This window comes from Cephus cinctus, unplaced genomic scaffold (assembly GCF_000341935.2).
Source record: "Cephus cinctus unplaced genomic scaffold, Ccin1 Ccin1_scaffold0280, whole genome shotgun sequence".
Taxonomy (NCBI): Eukaryota; Metazoa; Arthropoda; class Insecta; order Hymenoptera; family Cephidae; genus Cephus; species Cephus cinctus.
Window position 1 is genome coordinate 119,828 of NW_014332988.1, and position 16,155 is coordinate 135,982.

At 42.9% G+C, this 16,155-nt stretch overlaps 4 protein-coding genes across 54 annotated transcripts in view; 1 reads left to right on the forward strand and 3 right to left on the reverse strand.

Annotated features, from left to right (window-relative positions):
• Nucleotides 1–1,092: 1,092 nt before the first annotated feature.
• On the reverse strand, nucleotides 1,093–3,597 carry LOC107266013 (probable ATP-dependent RNA helicase DDX28). Its single transcript, XM_015736043.2, has 7 exons — nucleotides 3,288–3,597; nucleotides 3,011–3,229; nucleotides 2,638–2,937; nucleotides 2,307–2,564; nucleotides 2,124–2,240; nucleotides 1,666–2,057; nucleotides 1,093–1,604 (listed from the first exon to the last, which is right to left on the reverse strand). The coding sequence occupies exons 1-7, from the start codon at nucleotides 3,354–3,356 to the stop codon at nucleotides 1,325–1,327; spliced, it is 1,635 nt and encodes a 544-aa protein (XP_015591529.1). The 5' UTR covers nucleotides 3,357–3,597; the 3' UTR covers nucleotides 1,093–1,324.
• A 2,892-nt stretch (nucleotides 3,598–6,489) lies between these two features.
• LOC107266042 (endoplasmic reticulum lectin 1) lies at nucleotides 6,490–9,753 on the forward strand. 2 transcript variants are annotated; one of them, XM_015736154.2, is made up of 7 exons: nucleotides 6,491–6,840; nucleotides 6,961–7,134; nucleotides 7,205–7,729; nucleotides 8,093–8,146; nucleotides 8,727–8,912; nucleotides 8,993–9,232; nucleotides 9,321–9,753. In XM_015736154.2, exons 1-7 carry the CDS (start codon nucleotides 6,688–6,690, stop codon nucleotides 9,561–9,563), a joined length of 1,575 nt encoding a protein of 524 aa, XP_015591640.1. In that variant the 5' UTR covers nucleotides 6,491–6,687; the 3' UTR covers nucleotides 9,564–9,753. The 2 variants fall into 2 exon arrangements, with proteins under 2 accessions (XP_015591641.1, XP_015591640.1); XM_015736155.2 differs by lacking the exon at nucleotides 8,093–8,146 and having other exon boundaries at nucleotides 6,490–6,840.
• A 139-nt stretch (nucleotides 9,754–9,892) lies between these two features.
• LOC107266043 (mitochondrial import receptor subunit TOM40 homolog 1-like) lies at nucleotides 9,893–11,247 on the reverse strand. The gene has a single exon (XM_015736156.2). The coding sequence runs from the start codon at nucleotides 10,960–10,962 to the stop codon at nucleotides 9,928–9,930; it is 1,035 nt and encodes a 344-aa protein (XP_015591642.1). The 5' UTR covers nucleotides 10,963–11,247; the 3' UTR covers nucleotides 9,893–9,927.
• A 130-nt stretch (nucleotides 11,248–11,377) lies between these two features.
• Nucleotides 11,378–16,155, reverse strand: part of LOC107266041 (Down syndrome cell adhesion molecule-like protein Dscam2) — a 49,120-nt gene continuing 44,342 nt past the window's right edge. For all 50 annotated transcript variants that reach the window (XM_025083322.1, XM_025083329.1, XM_025083323.1 and 47 more), the window contains exons 25-29: nucleotides 15,834–16,024; nucleotides 15,403–15,754; nucleotides 14,928–14,985; nucleotides 14,607–14,612; nucleotides 11,378–13,699 (exon numbers count right to left, since the gene is read on the reverse strand). In XM_025083322.1, coding sequence (XP_024939090.1) covers nucleotides 13,615–13,699; nucleotides 14,607–14,612; nucleotides 14,928–14,985; nucleotides 15,403–15,754; nucleotides 15,834–16,024 — 692 coding nt within the window. In that variant the 3' untranslated portion in view covers nucleotides 11,378–13,614. The remainder of the gene's footprint in view (nucleotides 13,700–14,606; nucleotides 14,613–14,927; nucleotides 14,986–15,402; nucleotides 15,755–15,833; nucleotides 16,025–16,155) is intronic.

Here is a 16,155-nt window from a genome sequence, read left to right on the forward strand (position 1 = left end):
TCTCTATCAGAAGAAGAAACATTCGGTTTGTAATGGAGTTCGTCTATGGTTCCAAACTAATGCGAGGAGGAACGCACGTGAGAAGGCATTAGGAGCGATAGGATCTGAGATTTTCTCCCGCTAGGTAGCTCTATGCGAACGTAAAGAACTCCTCCGTTTTGAATTGGCCGTGCCCTACATGTCACGCAGCTACCCACGCTAATTAGAATCGTTATTATCGCTGGTGTTTACTGCGCATCGCGTCAGTATAAGGTACCGTTTCACCCGAGTGTCATGGAAATGCGTTTCCGACAGGAAGTAATGGTTCTGGCAAATGCACACCGGAAGGCTTTCCACTGTTCCGATCGTTTCGCGATTCCTGACTTTGACGAGCGTCTCTTCTTTATGGCAGGACTTGGAACTATTCAAGTAATGGAACTTGGATCTGTTCAATTTTAATCAGAACGCTGACAAGTCTGGCACTGTTGACCAATAATGCACAGGCGGACTTCGTTAATAACGCGTTGTCATGATACTGGCCGTCCAGCTCGACCCAACCCTTCGTTACCACATTTTCTATGTCACGCATGTAACACTGTTTGTTGTCTACTGGGTGTACTGGAATAGAAACAATGTCAACCGCCACGTGCAATTACTTCATTGCCAAGATGCTAGTATTGCCCAGTACGCGTATAAGACACCAGTAAGCAGCCAGGCGGTAGAGGGAATCTTAGGAAGTGAATTATCATTTGGGAATGCTGATCGTCCGAGTGTGCTTTAGCATCATTATGTTGTTGAACGTATAATAGAGGCACCCTGTATAGGTACGCGAGATACGCACGGCACACCTTGTGCCACGGGACTCGAGCGTCCACCTTTAATTTCATTAAAATACGAACCACGTAATAAACTGGTCTAGACTTATGGGCTGACTGTCCCTTGCTCATAGTACTACTATATGGTTTGCGTGGGTGTGTCGTCGGACACGACGGGATGCTACACCGGACGGACGCACCACGTGTGGGTTGGTGTTTCCTTCCTCATTCTATATGATCAAGGAATTCAGAAATCGAAACGATAAGGAGGGATATCGAAAAAACAAAAGTGCATAGATGCTGACTACATTGTCGATCATTGAAGTTTTTTTATTCTTTATTTAAAGTACCTAATTTTCAAATGGGTCCATCCTACATCGATGTGATTTCTAGTGGTTACTCGTAAAACCTGAGTTGCATTTCTTGTAAAGCAGAAATTTGACGAAAGAGCTCGAATAATTCATAAGCCGCGAATGATATCCTTTATTTCGGTGATAACTTCATTTTTTGTACAAGGCGCTTCATTTTGTTCAATATGGGATACTTGGATCTTCTACTACTACTGTTTTCTTCTTTTCAACAGGCTTTTCCGGCTGAACAGCTCTCATTCGTTTTTGGCTTGGTCGTGGTACCGGCTGTATTTGCTTCTTTTTCTCTAAAACTGTACCCGTCAAATCGCAGATGGGTATAGGAAGCATCTTTCGAGCTGCCTTTTCGATTTTCTGAGTGACTGCTATTTCTAAGGGCCTTGCTATGAAATTTGTGATTTTGCAGTTATTCTGACTTCCGATTCTCCCAGTTCTCCCGCATCTGTAAGCATTAATTTTGACATGACAAGTTGTGGATATCTTGACATTGCTCTCATAACTACCTGTGAATGTATTCAACGGTATTCAAAGGGAAATCATAGTTGATGATGTGAGTAACTGATGTAGTGTCGAGACCTCTGGCTCCTGCATTGGTCGTAGACAAAACGTGCGTCATGCCTTTTTGAAACTCAGCGAATTTTCCTTCTCTGATGACCATCGGCATTCGACCATTCAAATGGGTATTGTCAACGTTGAATTGCTTGAGGAATATGCTAATCCAATCACAAGTGGCACTGTCATTGCTGAACACAATGGTCGGCTGCTTACATGATGACCTTTGTTTCACTAATTTTAGCAGTTCCTGAGGTTTTTGGGATTTGCCCACGCGTTTGAACTTTTGCGTCACCAAAATCTTATGAAGCTTGTCCGTCCTTACGTGTTGCATTGAATTGGGCTAATAAAAATGCATGTCAATCGTCAATTTCATATATCTATATCCACTGTTGTGTACTTCTCTTACATCCACGATTTTCTCAACCACATCCATTACTTCAGGAGGCAGCGTAGCGGATACTAAAGTCAGCTGTGAATATGCTGGGTATTTAGTGATATCATCTGCATGCCCACTGGAATTAAGCTACATGACTTTTTATATCAAGTTCTCATTGGTAAAAGAAGTATATTAATCCAGATTATTACATACAGGAATCCTGCGCATGAAGGGTATTAGTTTCTCGACAAAAGTTTCATCAAACAAGGCATCCATTTCATCCAAAATCACATGACGAACAGCCTGAAGTTTGTAGATATTATTGGTAGATAATTTACTCATAACTCCCAATGTGCATATCAAGAGGTCTACATCTGTTACACTTGGATTTAGCATGAGTTTTTTTGTTCTACCACCAATTAATAACTTACTCCGAAAATCTATTCCTCTAGTTAATGTAGTTACTTGAGCCTACACAGATGTATGTCGAGTTAAGAATAAGTTTGTAATAAACTATCTCGAGTGCCAAGTAACAATAACTTACTGCAATTTGCATCGCCAATTCTCTACTAGGAGTTATAATTAATCCTAGAGGAGTATTTGGCTTTCTGTCAATGAGCTTCTTCCATCGTAGAATTTGTTGTACTAATGGCAGTAGAAAGGCTAATGTTTTTCCACAACCAGTTTCAGCAGATATTAATGTATTGCAACCAGTTTCCAAAATAGGAATTGCAAGTTTTTGAATCTCTGTAGGAGAAGCTATATTGCTTTCTTCTAATTTTTTAAGAAGCCTAGGGTCAATTTTGAGTTTTTGAAAAGTTACATCTTCATTCAGTGGTATTTCCTGTATCATAACAATGTAAAAGTTTAAAGTTATAAAAGTGTCTTATTCCAACAATAATATAAGAAATTCTTGCCTCCATTAAGGGATGTATGACAAAATAATCTCCTCTGGCTTCTTTGTGTTGCCATCCTCTTGATGCTAATGGAATAGGTTCAAACTTTGAATAGGTCTGTCCCAAATAAAAATTGAATTCACTTCTTTTGCAAGTGATTATTCTAGTGTTCTCCTGTTTTGCTTCAGTAGATGTCATAGCTTGATGATTATCCTCCTCCTTCTGCAGAGTCTGTGTAGACTGCGAAAATTTGACTTAATTCATCAGAATAAGATTCAATAGAATTAAACATACTTACTCTAAATCTTTGTAAGACAATTGCAGAGCGTTCAACTCTTTGACATAATTTGCAGAAACGAAACAGCATGATTGGGTTTTTGTGATACTACCACAGATAAGTAGGACACTACTAAATAACTAAACACAATTCTCCTTGGAAATTACGTGTTCTCCAGTGCTATCATGTGCTCTCATTCCATTTAAATCGCAATCCACCTGGTGTTTATTAATGTAAGAAGAAGAGATGAGTAGGGAGATGCACCAGAGATCAGTAAGAAGATGCACAACGCTACGATTTTCGGCAGAGATCAGTAGGGAGATGCACAACGCTACGGTTTTAGGCGATACCAAAAACATGGCGCTAAATCGTAGCGGCGAGTCCGGGAACAGAATTTTGTGATCATCGCCTCCGTTGATAATGCATATCCCAACGTAGCCGAGCTGAACGTGATCACGAACGGGTAGCCTGGCGGGCAGAGTACTCCGCTACTTATCGCTGGTTCCCAAAGCAACACTTAGAACGAGACGGCTTTTTCAAAAGTTGTCGAGGAGTTCTATAGTTCCTGATAGGTTTTAACAATAGTTCTGCGTGGCCCTATGGCAATTCTATCTGTGCCAGCCTCTTCTATGGACCATTCTGAGTTTCTGCGCTATGGGATCCTTAAAAATTTCAACGAGAAAACCGTAGATCCAACCGTTTGCGCGATACAGCCCGCCGAAGGTGAAGTTTCGCGTATCTTCAGAATCCAAGAACGGGGATTCCTTGTACGTGACGCTATCTTTGACTTTTGACATTGTTCTTATATAATTAATAAATTGGGAGTACTCACCGGAGCTGGTGCAGCTAATCCGAGAAGGCCGAGAACCGTATCCAGAGAACACTCGGGTGGGCACTTCACTAGGTCACAGCACTACACGTCCGGAACACGCTCGAGAAATCCATAGAATTTCTTGGATATCGCGAAAGAAACGCGAGAACTACACGAGCGAGAACTTTCCATGCCGTAGCGAAACACAGATGGAAAGAGATGTATTCGCGACGCACTTACTCAAACGTATCAAGTCACTACGTCACACTTTTTTTCGTAAATAAAGGTAAAAGATAAAGAGTGTAGAAAGAGACGTTTCGCGACGCACTACGTCACACTTTTTCCTAGATCAGCGCGCAAAGTGTTTCCTGCAGAGGGTGATTAGAAGTTACCGGGATTTGAGGTCCCATACGCCAAGTGGAGTAGCACAAGCGAACGCAGATTGACGTGACCGCTCCCCTAGAGAGCGCAGAAAGGGATGCCGACGCCAACCCATGACTCCCCACCGCTCAAACCGTCTTGGCATATTTGCTGCGGAGTTTACTGCGATACCAAAGTGATATCACGAAGAAGGTATAGCCCAGCGGAAGAAATTGGGATAATGTGTAACACAAAGAAAGAGAGAGAGAGAGAGATAGAGATAGAATTAGATAATCAAGTATTACCTTAGAATGTAGATGAACAAAAGAGACAAAGAATCGATGAATGTATCACAACTGTGATGTATTTGCGGGGAAAGGGGAAGGGGGATGGAAGACCGGCAAAACGCGGCTTCCAAGAGGTCGGCTCTCGAAAGACTGACCTCTGCACCAATAATACATTCTTTGTATACCACTGTGTACCCCCTCCCCCCGCTCGAGTACTCCTTGGCAAAAGTGATGCCCCCCTACGACAGGTTTGTCAATTACAACTCGTACAGAGTTCGTCAACGATGCTCTCGAGTGACGATGCAGGCTGATCGGTGCACGGCAATTCTTCACATTTCAGGATATCGTTGACGCACCCTGTAATGCTCCTAAAGCGTACGTTTCATTAGCACAGCAGGGCTCTAAGTGCGTCTCTCTCGCACGCATACGGATTATTACACTTTTTCTACTATCTATAACTATACTACCTTTAACTTATAACTATACTACCTATAAATGTTTTGAAAAACTCACAAAACTGGTGTCTAGTCCCTGTACCTGCTACGCACTAATATTGAATGTAAAAGAAAACTATGAAGGTACAAACGATGGAACGCAGTGGAGATATACTAGAGACTATACTCTTTCGAAGGGGACTGATTGGAAAGAGGTACAAACGATACTTTCTTGAAGAACTTCAAAAATTGGTGTCTGAGCGTTGTACATGCTACGCACTTAACTAGAATTTCTATAGTTCCTGATAGGTTTTAATAATAGTTCTGCTACGTAACATCGCGACAATAGGAATTTTCCAAAAATTGAGGTGCTACATGGGTGTCAGCTCCAGCACTGCACTTTTTTAAAATCTCTTGAAAATGATTCAACAATAGGCTTTTTCAATAGCTCTCGAGGAGTTCTATAGTTCCAGATAGGTTTTAACAACAGATCTGCTACGTAACATCGTTAAAATACCTATTAAGGATACTAGTCGCACCATGTGCTTCAGTGTAGGTATGCATAAGGAGCTGGCTTTCAGTGTTGTTTTCAGGCTGTTTTTCAAACAGTTCCGGAATAATTCTCTCTGGTACTCAATGTTGGGACCATAGTTCCGCTTGGAACTATTGTTAAATAATGATGGAAGCTAGCACCGCATCGCTGGACTCCTTAACACAGGCAGGCATAAGGTGTTGGCTTTTGGTTTAGTAAATCTTATCGAGCTTACACTGTACATTTGAATTTAAGATTACAAAAAAAAATATTTAGGCAAAATCTGATAAGTGGCCTCTTTCTAAGGGTTGCTCTGGGAATCAGTTGTAAGTTGTGGAGAATCTCTACCCGCCAAGCTACCCGTTCGTGATCACGTTCAGCTCGGCTACGACGGGATATGCATTATCGACGGAGGCGATGATCACAAAATTCTATTCCCGGACTCGCCGAGCTAAACACGAACGTATAGCTTGGCGTGCAGAGGTTCTCAAAGCAACCCTTAAAACGAGACCGAGAACAATATAACTTTAACTGTCTAAGAAAACCAGTTAACTTTTTCCGATAAAATATGTATAAAATAAAAATTTATCCAGATTAAAATAGAGGATCGTTAATCGTGAATTTAATTGCCACTTGAAATTTCTTTGCGTTTGAACATCGATAATTCTTACATGCCTCGATACTTTGGTAAATGACCATCCACCACATTATATCTTTGATGTCTAGAATGTCTACTTACCGGCTATGTTACTGGGATCAGCTGTGTAATACGTGGCTGTCTGTGGTTGACTCTCTTGGCTGCCAGCATCTCCTCGGAATCATACGTATCGAATCACCGTCGATGGTGGCCAGGCCTGTTGATGGCATGTTGTCATTTTTCTGCCATTTGGTAACCTGCTTTCGTTGTAGACGTGGATGTTGGTTATAATGCAATTACGAACTGAATTGTTGATAAATCTTTATTAAAATATGTAATGAATTTAATAAACACTAAAAAATGTGGAAGCTCTTTGGAATTTCGTATTTTTACGTTTTCTATATTGCATTATGTGTCACGATCAATTTGAGCTCAGGGCACGATGTGAAGGGTTTTGATGATACAGTACTCTTTAAAATAAATTGGCCTGGTAAAAGCACTGCCGACTTGTTGGTAAGATTAAATTAATGTTTTCATCATACAAGAAATGTATAATTATATCGATCATTTCTTTGCGTTTTCCGATTAAATCTACCTTAATTTTGATCAATATTTCTTTTTCACATTTTTTAGGAATCGCAAACAAACGCCGAACCGTATTTTATAACAACAGCTAATAACGAACGTTATCAATGTTTAATTCCGGACCTAACGGAACAAGATCGTGATTATGGGGAAACATACGTAGGACCAAATCCAATTGAAATCTTGTCCCATTTGTTTACACAAAATACATGTTCCTATAGGGTATGTTATTAATGCTACGTATATTCTTTCATTGCACATAAACATTTTTAACATTGTATATTATTAACAGTTAGGACCATATTGGACATATGAGTTGTGTCATGGTCGCTTTGTTCGCCAATATCATGAAGAGAGAGAGGGTAAAAAGGTTAAGGTCCAAGAATATTACCTTGGAACCTTCGATAAAGCACAGATAATTAAGTTATCTGCAGAGTATGATAAGCAAGCAAAAAACCCAAATAGAAAGTCTGAGATACCTCTCAAAAAGGTTGATGGAATCAATATGCCATATGTGGAAATTGAAATGACAGACGGAACAGTCTGTGATTTGAATGAGAAGCCAAGAACCATCAGGGTCCTGTATGTATGTTACCAGCATGGTAAACACGATGTTTTCTCACTGGAGGAGACGTCAAGCTGTGAATATGAGGCTGTTGTTCTGTCGCCACTGCTCTGCAGTCACCCAGATTATAGACCGCAAGATACTGGGGAGAATGAAATAAATTGCAGGCCTGTTGGAAACGCACCGAAAAAACCACGATCCCTAATTGCCATGGAAAGCGAGAGTTTAAAGCTTCGTCATCAAAAAGTGACGGTAAAACCACTTACGAAGTGGGGTGTTATTTTTTGTTATGCATTTTCTTTGAAAATTTTAGTATGCCACGTAGAATATTTGCACTTACGATTTTTTATCTAAACATTTCAATCTTCAGGTTGCCGGATGCCTTTATTTAGGTGCGAGAGTAGTAGCTTAATATTGGGCGATAAGTCTCGTTCAATGTGTATGAGTTCCGTTCGTTCAAAATTTAAAGTTTAAGAAAATGCGGCAGCCTAAAGGTTGAAGATAAAGTTGTATCGTGCCAAACATAACTTTTATTAATCACACCTGACATATGATTTTATCTTTATTTTTGATTTCTTTAACGTGTACGCATTGTACTGATTGTTTGTTGCGCAGGATGAGAAGCTGCAGAAAGTCTATGCGATCTTCCATGTAGATAAGGAGGGCCAGGTCAGACTATTATGAATTTTAGTTCGTCGGGTCTCATGCTTCACGCTGTCTATTCAACTTGATGATTCATGGGAATGATGCATTAACTTCTCGTTAATCACTAAATAATCTTAAAATATAATTCTTGGTCCACTCGCTCAGTTAACCATCATTGATTTGCCATATTCATAAAACATTACATGGTTCACACTGGATACCATACGAAAAGAAAAAGTAGAAATGGGACATGTAGGATGAGTTTCTCTTTCATATTCACTTATGCTTTCATCATTAACACTGTATCACTCCAGTAGTACAGAAGTAATACTGGTGTGTACATACTCGCCATCGTGTGTATAAACATGAAAACTGCATGTTCACCGCCATTACAGAATATACCACAAGTTACAGAAAACTAAGTCAAAATATTAAACTGAGCGTTGAGTTGAAATCGTTTTGTTAATCAGTGAGGACAGTTGTCTTCTTGATCGTACGTTACTCGTTGCGTATCTCTAAAGATGCGTGCTATACCCGATGGGAGCAATATATAAAACAAAGTCCTTTGACCAAAGAAAGTATTACCACGTACTCCATGTTTCAGGATGGAGAGACACGCGTCAGAGTAGAGATACATCCGGTCGATGTAATAGAGAGGAACGGTAACGTCGAGATAGACACAGAGACGTCAACTTCGCCCGTGGAAGAGTACGGCAGCAGCCGCGACACGAGTCCACACGATATCGGCCCTGTTCAGAGTTTCCTAAGTGGCAAGAACTGCTTGAATGGTGTAAGTATTACGCAAAAGTAATCGCGTTCATATACCGCTCTGTCGCTTGACGATCGATGCATTCATCGAGTTACATGTAGGGTAACGGTTGGTGGAAATACGAGTTCTGCTACGGTCGATCCGTAGTTCAGTATCACGTGGAGAGGGATGGGACAAAGATCATCGTGAATCTTGGAAAATTTGATAAGAACAAACATTTGAAGTGGATAGAGGCTCATCCGCACAAGAAGCCAAAGCCTCTCGCTCAGAGAAAGCAGCTTTCGCACTTTTACAGCGATGGCAGTGTTTGTGACAAAACAGGAAAACTCAGGCAAACCGAGGTAATCCAAGTGAACTGCATTCAATCGATTGGTGGCATCCGCGCCGCGTTGACTTATCGTTATTTACTCACTCTTGCTTTTAATTTAGGTGAAATTAAAGTGTGTCGACAATAACGGAGGACCATCCAGCGTATCCTTGTTTCTACTCGAGCCAAAGACTTGTGAATATATATTGGGCGTCGAGTCCCCGTTGATCTGCGATATCCTCGGGTATGCAGATGACAATGGTCTGTTGAGTGAAAAAATTCCGCTAAATTTCGATGAGCTGAAAACGAATTTCCAACAAGAGCGGGACGACATGGACGAACGAATTGCCAATGAAGACGAGTGATATTTTAAATTATAAAGAGACTAATGCGAAGACGAACTTTCTTAAAGTGTCTATATCGTTCACCATTCTGATAAACGTATTATCAAAAATTTAGACACTTCTTGTATAGTTTATATTATAGGGCTGTATGCGTATCTGCAAACTCATAATTACCTTTATCTATCTGTCGAGTAAAATTGTTAAATTTTAAGGAGACTTCTTACTATCAAAATGAAATTACCTTTTAGAATGAACAAGTATTTTCACTTAAGAAGGACAAGGGCACAAGAAACGAGAAAGTTGGTGGGGGTACGTAATCAATTTGACGAAAACAGATAAGGGGGAGGGGAATTCAATTACAAACAGAGCAAATGATAGCGACGATTTAACCAATATTGATGCCGATACCAACTCGAAACTGTTGCTTGGCGTGATTGAGCATTGCGCTAAGAACTAGAGAAGACTCCGGGATAGGATACAATTTTTTCTCAAGCACAGCAGCCACTGTCGTCTCGGAATTGACATATCCACGGAAGACAAGATCGGCGTAATCAACGTCCACACGATAGACTATCGTCGCAACGGATTCGTGGGTTCTCATGTTCGTCTCGAGCTCCACGCCGAGTTGCAGCTGCTCACTTGCCTTTTGATGATAACAGAGATGAAGACCAGCTTCGCCGAGCGTCCCCGAGAGCGTCGTGCGTCCCGTACTGTATCTGAAGGCACCGGACATTATGGTTTCCTGGCCGCCGGGAATCAAGGAGCCTCGTAAACAGGCGACTTCGGCGCCGAGGGCAATCCGGGAGGTAATTGACTGAAGGAAGTGGAGGACGACGGTGCCTTGGCGTTTTATGAAGGACGGATTGGCCAGGGTGAGCGATATCGTGAAGTCATCCGAGCGATATTCGGCGGTCGAGCTGCAGGCTTTATACTTTTGGTGGGAGTCGATTTGCGCCGAGTACTTGAGTCGCAGTCGGCAGCCCAGAGTGTGGACGAAGCTTCCGGTCATGGAGCCATTCGGTGCGATTTCGCCAATTGCGACAGGATACGATTCGTGCATTCCCACCCTCTTGGTGCCAGCATAGGTGGCGCCAAACTTGTATCCGGCAGGAGTGACGGAGCTCATCGTCAGCGTATGCTTAACCTGAAAGTGCTTACTCAGAATCTTGTTGACTACCAGACGGATGCCTTCGAAATGTCGCGGGTACAGGTCCTTCACTTTTTTGTGGATTTCCTCGAAGCTCCCCGGGTTGCCCGGCTTTCGCTGATCCTTCGGGCACGGAATGCAGGTGGCACGAGGTACGTCCGCGTCCTCCGCCGAGGAATTGCTTCTGTTGCTGACATCATCGATTCCACTTGATCTGCAGCATTTTCGAGATGGATCCTCTTCCGATCCATGTGACCGAGATTCGTCCTTCATTTCGTCCTTTACCAGTTAAACTCTAGTAGCTCCTGACGGAAGCCTAATCTCCTTCAAGTTCCTAGCCTAATAATTTTCCGTTCCTGCTTGCACGAAGTTCATCGCATCCGAACAGATCAACGAGCATCGTTCACGAGAATCGCATTCTCATACATTCATAATTTGTATCGGCAGTCTCTAAGTATTACGAGAAATATTCCAGGTGCGGTTGATATGGCGGAGTATCTCACTGAGAAACTCCTAACCGTGAACTGTCAACTCTGTCAACTATGGCCAAACTCCGATTCTTCGCTCGTGGACCGACGTGAAGCGAAGAGGCGACAGGCCTTCGTCGAATTCAAGAGACTGTCAGGTAAACTGTGACAGACATCGACAGATGAGTCCAAAATTGAGGCATCAAGTTTAAACGTACAAATGTGTTTACGTATTATTTATTTAACGTAAAGTTAGACGCTACAACTTTGGTACAAAAACGTAAAATAGTGGCACAGAAGATAGAGACTGTAAGTGAGAAGTAAGTGATGTCGTAATGTCGGATTTTCAATCGGCGGTGAGAGAAGGATAGAGGACATGGACTCGACGCGTGTGACGCGGCTTAATATTTCATGAATCAGCGACCAAAGCAATGGAAAGAGAGGATGGCGCGCAGGCTACGGGAAGAAGGTACGTCGAATATTCTGACAGCGAGCGTAGAAAAGAACCAAAGAGCCAGCGTGCAAAACCAGTCGAGAACTGGTGTCGATTATTTAAAAAAAAAAAAAAAAAAAAAAAAAACACTCGCAACAAAAAAAAGTCGCACGCAGTTCTTCCATCCGATCTCGAGTGCAACAAAAGCTACAACAATAAGCTAGAAGCTACGCGACTCTGACTGACTGACTGCACCTTATCCGCTATCTCGCTTATCTATCCGTTATTCTTTACTTCTTATTGATTTATCGTACGACACCACTAAGGAAACTTGCTTCGGTACAACGTACGGAAACGTACTAACGGTACAAGTGTTTCAGTGGTAAATTCTAATTCCTTTCTGATTCTGTTTCCCTTTCGATTATTCCTAGTCGATTTATCCATCACGTTTCAAAGCATCGAAGCTGCTCGATTCTGCGTATGTTTAATGGCGGCGTCGATAATTCGTAGTACTAGATAGTTTTGGATATAGCTATATCTTCTTGCACAATCGTAACACGTACACGATACACGAAAAACTTGCGCAGACGTTAAAATCACATCGATGAGTAAAGTGCGTCTTGTCGGGACTCGAGCGACGAGAAAGGTTCGCCTGCTTAGCCTCGTCAAAGGAATTTGGAGATTCCGAGGTTTGCAGCTCCAAGAGATTTTCTTTATTTCGTTGGTCCGCGAAATGAGGACCCTGCGACGATAATACGAATCGCCTCGAGTTCGAGCTGTTAAAGGTATACCGCGCGCCGTCCCAAGTCCCAGACAGAAGTGAACGTGACACCTACGATACTTATCTAGGAATAGTATCATTATGATAAAAACGATCTATGAGAGACGCGTTGTCCCGAGTGCTTCTAATGACAGCTAGTTTTCCTCCTTTTCACTCTTTCGCGTGTTTCCCTTAAATAATCGTTCACAAACTGAACTGTATATTCTTCCAAGGTCATGGACAACACTCTCTCGTGACGATATCTTCGTCCTCCTTAAGTCCTATCTAATTTTATCTGTTAATTCATTAATTAATCACTTATGCTTGTAATATCATCGTCAAATTACCATTAACTTTATACCGTATCGATATCGGGTATAGGTTGCAGATTAAATAGGACAATTATCGATAGTACTAGTAGTATTAGCGTTAGTGTTAATATTTAGTAGTAGTAGGAATAGTAATAGTAATAGTAGTGGTGGTAGCGGTACTGACAAAATGATGGTGCTAGCAGTCGTACTATGGAACTAGTTAGCAGTAGGTTCTTCTCCAATAGCAGGATGGATTCTTTCAATGTGAAATAGATAAGACATGTGTGCTTTAAAGAAGCGACAGGACATTCTGTGGATAGTGGATTGAAATTCAATGGCAATAATAATTAAAACGCAGTAAAGTCCCACGCGAACACGTCGCGTCCTTCCGTGCGGCTTGGCTACGTTAATTATATCGATCATCGGAGACACAACCTTCGTTACAAAATTATAAATCGCTTGCCAGGGACTGGCAGTGTGGCACAACCTCGACTTAACAAACGAGTAACCTAATTTCGTTATCGCACGTACGCGCATACGATACGAGTCTTTCGCGCAATCGCGATTCCAATCAACACAAAAAAAAAAAGCGACAAATTTATAATCCAAGATTTGCGAGACTCTGACGACTTTCTTCGTTTTACTCGGGTCCAGTCGCATTTTTTCAAAATTTCGTTACTGTTTTCCAATTTCGCTTCTTCGAACGGGGTTCTGATCGAAAAAAAAAGAAAAAAAAACAGAAAGGGAAGTTCTCGCCTTAAATCGTCTTATCGATAAACTTTTAGATTACAGGATAATTCGAAGCTTACGCAATAGCCGAATCTACCTAGCCTTGGTGGCACATAATTTTAAAATCGTTGCAATTGGACTGACGACACCGTTAGGGTGAAAGTGGCCGTGGCCAAAGTCCCACTAGACGGGACTTGCCGCGCGCTTCTCGTGAGGATTTACAGGTTACACTGCCACAGTATCGTAGGGTGTGAGGAGTCCCCCGTGACCGCCGGGATTGGGGCCGATTTGCCGGCCGGGAGCTTCGTTTCTGCAACAGCAAGATTCATTTAAATTTCAGTTCGACTGGATTCGTTGACGATGATCGTGATGAGGCGGAGGAGCTGAGGAGCCGCAGGTCTTTGGATTCTGTAATTTAATATAGCTTTGCCATAGCTACCCCTGCGCGCGTCCAGCTTCACTTTCATTTTAATCCTTCCGATTGTAATATACATATACGTATGTCATTCTTGCCCTCGTGGCCTCATTGGACAACAGATAGACGCGTGCAGGCGCAGCTATGCATTTCCACATTTTGATCTGGCCGAAACTGCTGTTTTAAGCACCAAGAGAACTTTGAGCCGACCGAGGCGCGTCGCCTGCAGTCTGGAGCTGCGCATCAATGAATATTCAATTGTTGCAATGGACCCTCAGTCAACTTTGCTCAACAGCAATCTTTTAATTTACAAAAGCTTCGAACCAACAAGAACCCTTTGGAGCTCAGAACATTCGAGAATTTACTCTCGTGCACCGAACGATTAAAATTAGTGAACTCCTAAAGAACTACATGTTGTTAAGAACAAAAGTAATAGGTAAGTGGATTATTCAAAGGATTTATCTGGTATTCAGGCCAGTATTAGTATCAAGCAGAGCGATGGTGACAGTGAGACGATGATTTCAATGGTATAGATGATAATAGTACGGGTGTCTATATACAGGCACAATGCGATTAAAAAGAACTTTACGATTGAGGAATGGCATGCAGTGATGGTCGTGGCGCGTTAGTCACGCGTTCTAGCAGCGCGGTTAAAGAAACCAACATTCGGATGAGTGCATTCCGATCGAAAGTTCAATCCGATGAGGATTGTAGATACGATAGGAACCGATGACGTTATAGTCGAACCGCCGACAAAGGAATCGATCGGAAGGCACCTCGTGTTAAGAAGCAGTGGACTTACGGTTTCCTGCACAAAGAGTCATGTAACAAGAGAAGGTCGGAGTACGTTAGAGATTATAAGGATTTCCGGTGGCACTCGTAGGTCTATCATGCACTCATTCTCACAGGCTCGAACCGATTTCATCGAATCAGATACGTTTGCTGATGGTCGATCGTTATCAGAGCGCGCAACAACGTATTTTCGTAATTCCGTATAAAAGAAAGGGGTAGCTACATTCTGATTAGACGCGATATCATTAGGTACAGAGGTTGTCGGTGTAAGTGACAGTGCTCGGCTTGAGAATGATTATCCGATTTCATTGACCCTCGCGCTACTACTGACCTCTCAATGAGTTTGCGAGTCTCCTCGGTGGTCATGCCATCCTTGCCGCGAGCATTCACTGAAATAGAAAAACACACGGGCCGATTGACACAACGGTAACTACGACACGTAACATGCTCCGAAAGCTAAAAGACATTTAAGGGACCAGCGCGAATCTCTAACTGTGTTCGGACACCTGAGAGATGCGCGCCATTCCTGCGGTTTAGCATGCTGCGCTGCACCACCGAGACTCCGGCAAGATTCGATACAGCATCGAGATTCGTGCTGCTGCGTCTTCTCTCCGCTCTAGGGAACTTTGCCGGATTACGGTTGGCAATTTAACGTGCCAGACACTCTCTTCTCTCTCTCTCTCTCTCTCTCTCTCTCTCTCTCTCTCTCTCTCTCTCTCTCTCTGTCTCTCTTTCTCTCTACATATCTCGCTCTCTCTCTTGTTCTCCAATCGTGTCTGCACTTTTCTCATCCAATCAGTACTGACCGCCGTAATTGCGATTGACCAACTGATCGCGATCACATTCCGCTTCGCTGATCTCGTTGCTCTCTTTGCTGTCGTTGAAGCTCGAGTTGTTCGGGTCGTGATTTCGGGGTGGCGGTGGTGGCGGTTCAGGAGATCCAGACATTGGCAGATTGCGAGCAGATCCTACGCTACGGCGCCCGACAGATCCTCGGGATCCATAATGATCGTACGGGGCTCCGTACTGTCCGTATTGCGATCCGTATTGATCTTCCTCGGGAGCGCAATTGGCAGGATCGTCGTATTCCGGAGAGAACATGTTGTGTGGTCCACCGCCTTGCGAGGGAACTCGGGAGTAACGGCCATTTTGACGAGGCTGCAGAAATTGTAATCGAAAAGAGTTACCTCGTTGATCCAGAACGCTAATATAGATCCTCTCAATTCCCGATGCTTACCATTGACTGGGATCCAGATCGACTGTGAGCCGAGACGTTCGTAGGATGGCCGACTGGTGGTCCCATGGTGCCGGAATGTCCATTTCCAGGATGGGGGAAGGTCTGGAACTGCATGGCTTTGCTAGGATCCATTTCCTCGCGGAATCCAAGAAGATGGAAGGTCGCGTACGGGCAGATTTCATCCTCCATGCCTGAAACGAGGAAGCGCCAAGGGTAGATACTGCCGCTGCGTTACTTGCGGGCGGTTCGAGTGCCCGAACGGGTTCCGTCTCTTTAGCTAAGCTATTTGCGATCGTGCCCCATGCAGCTATAGCTATAGCGG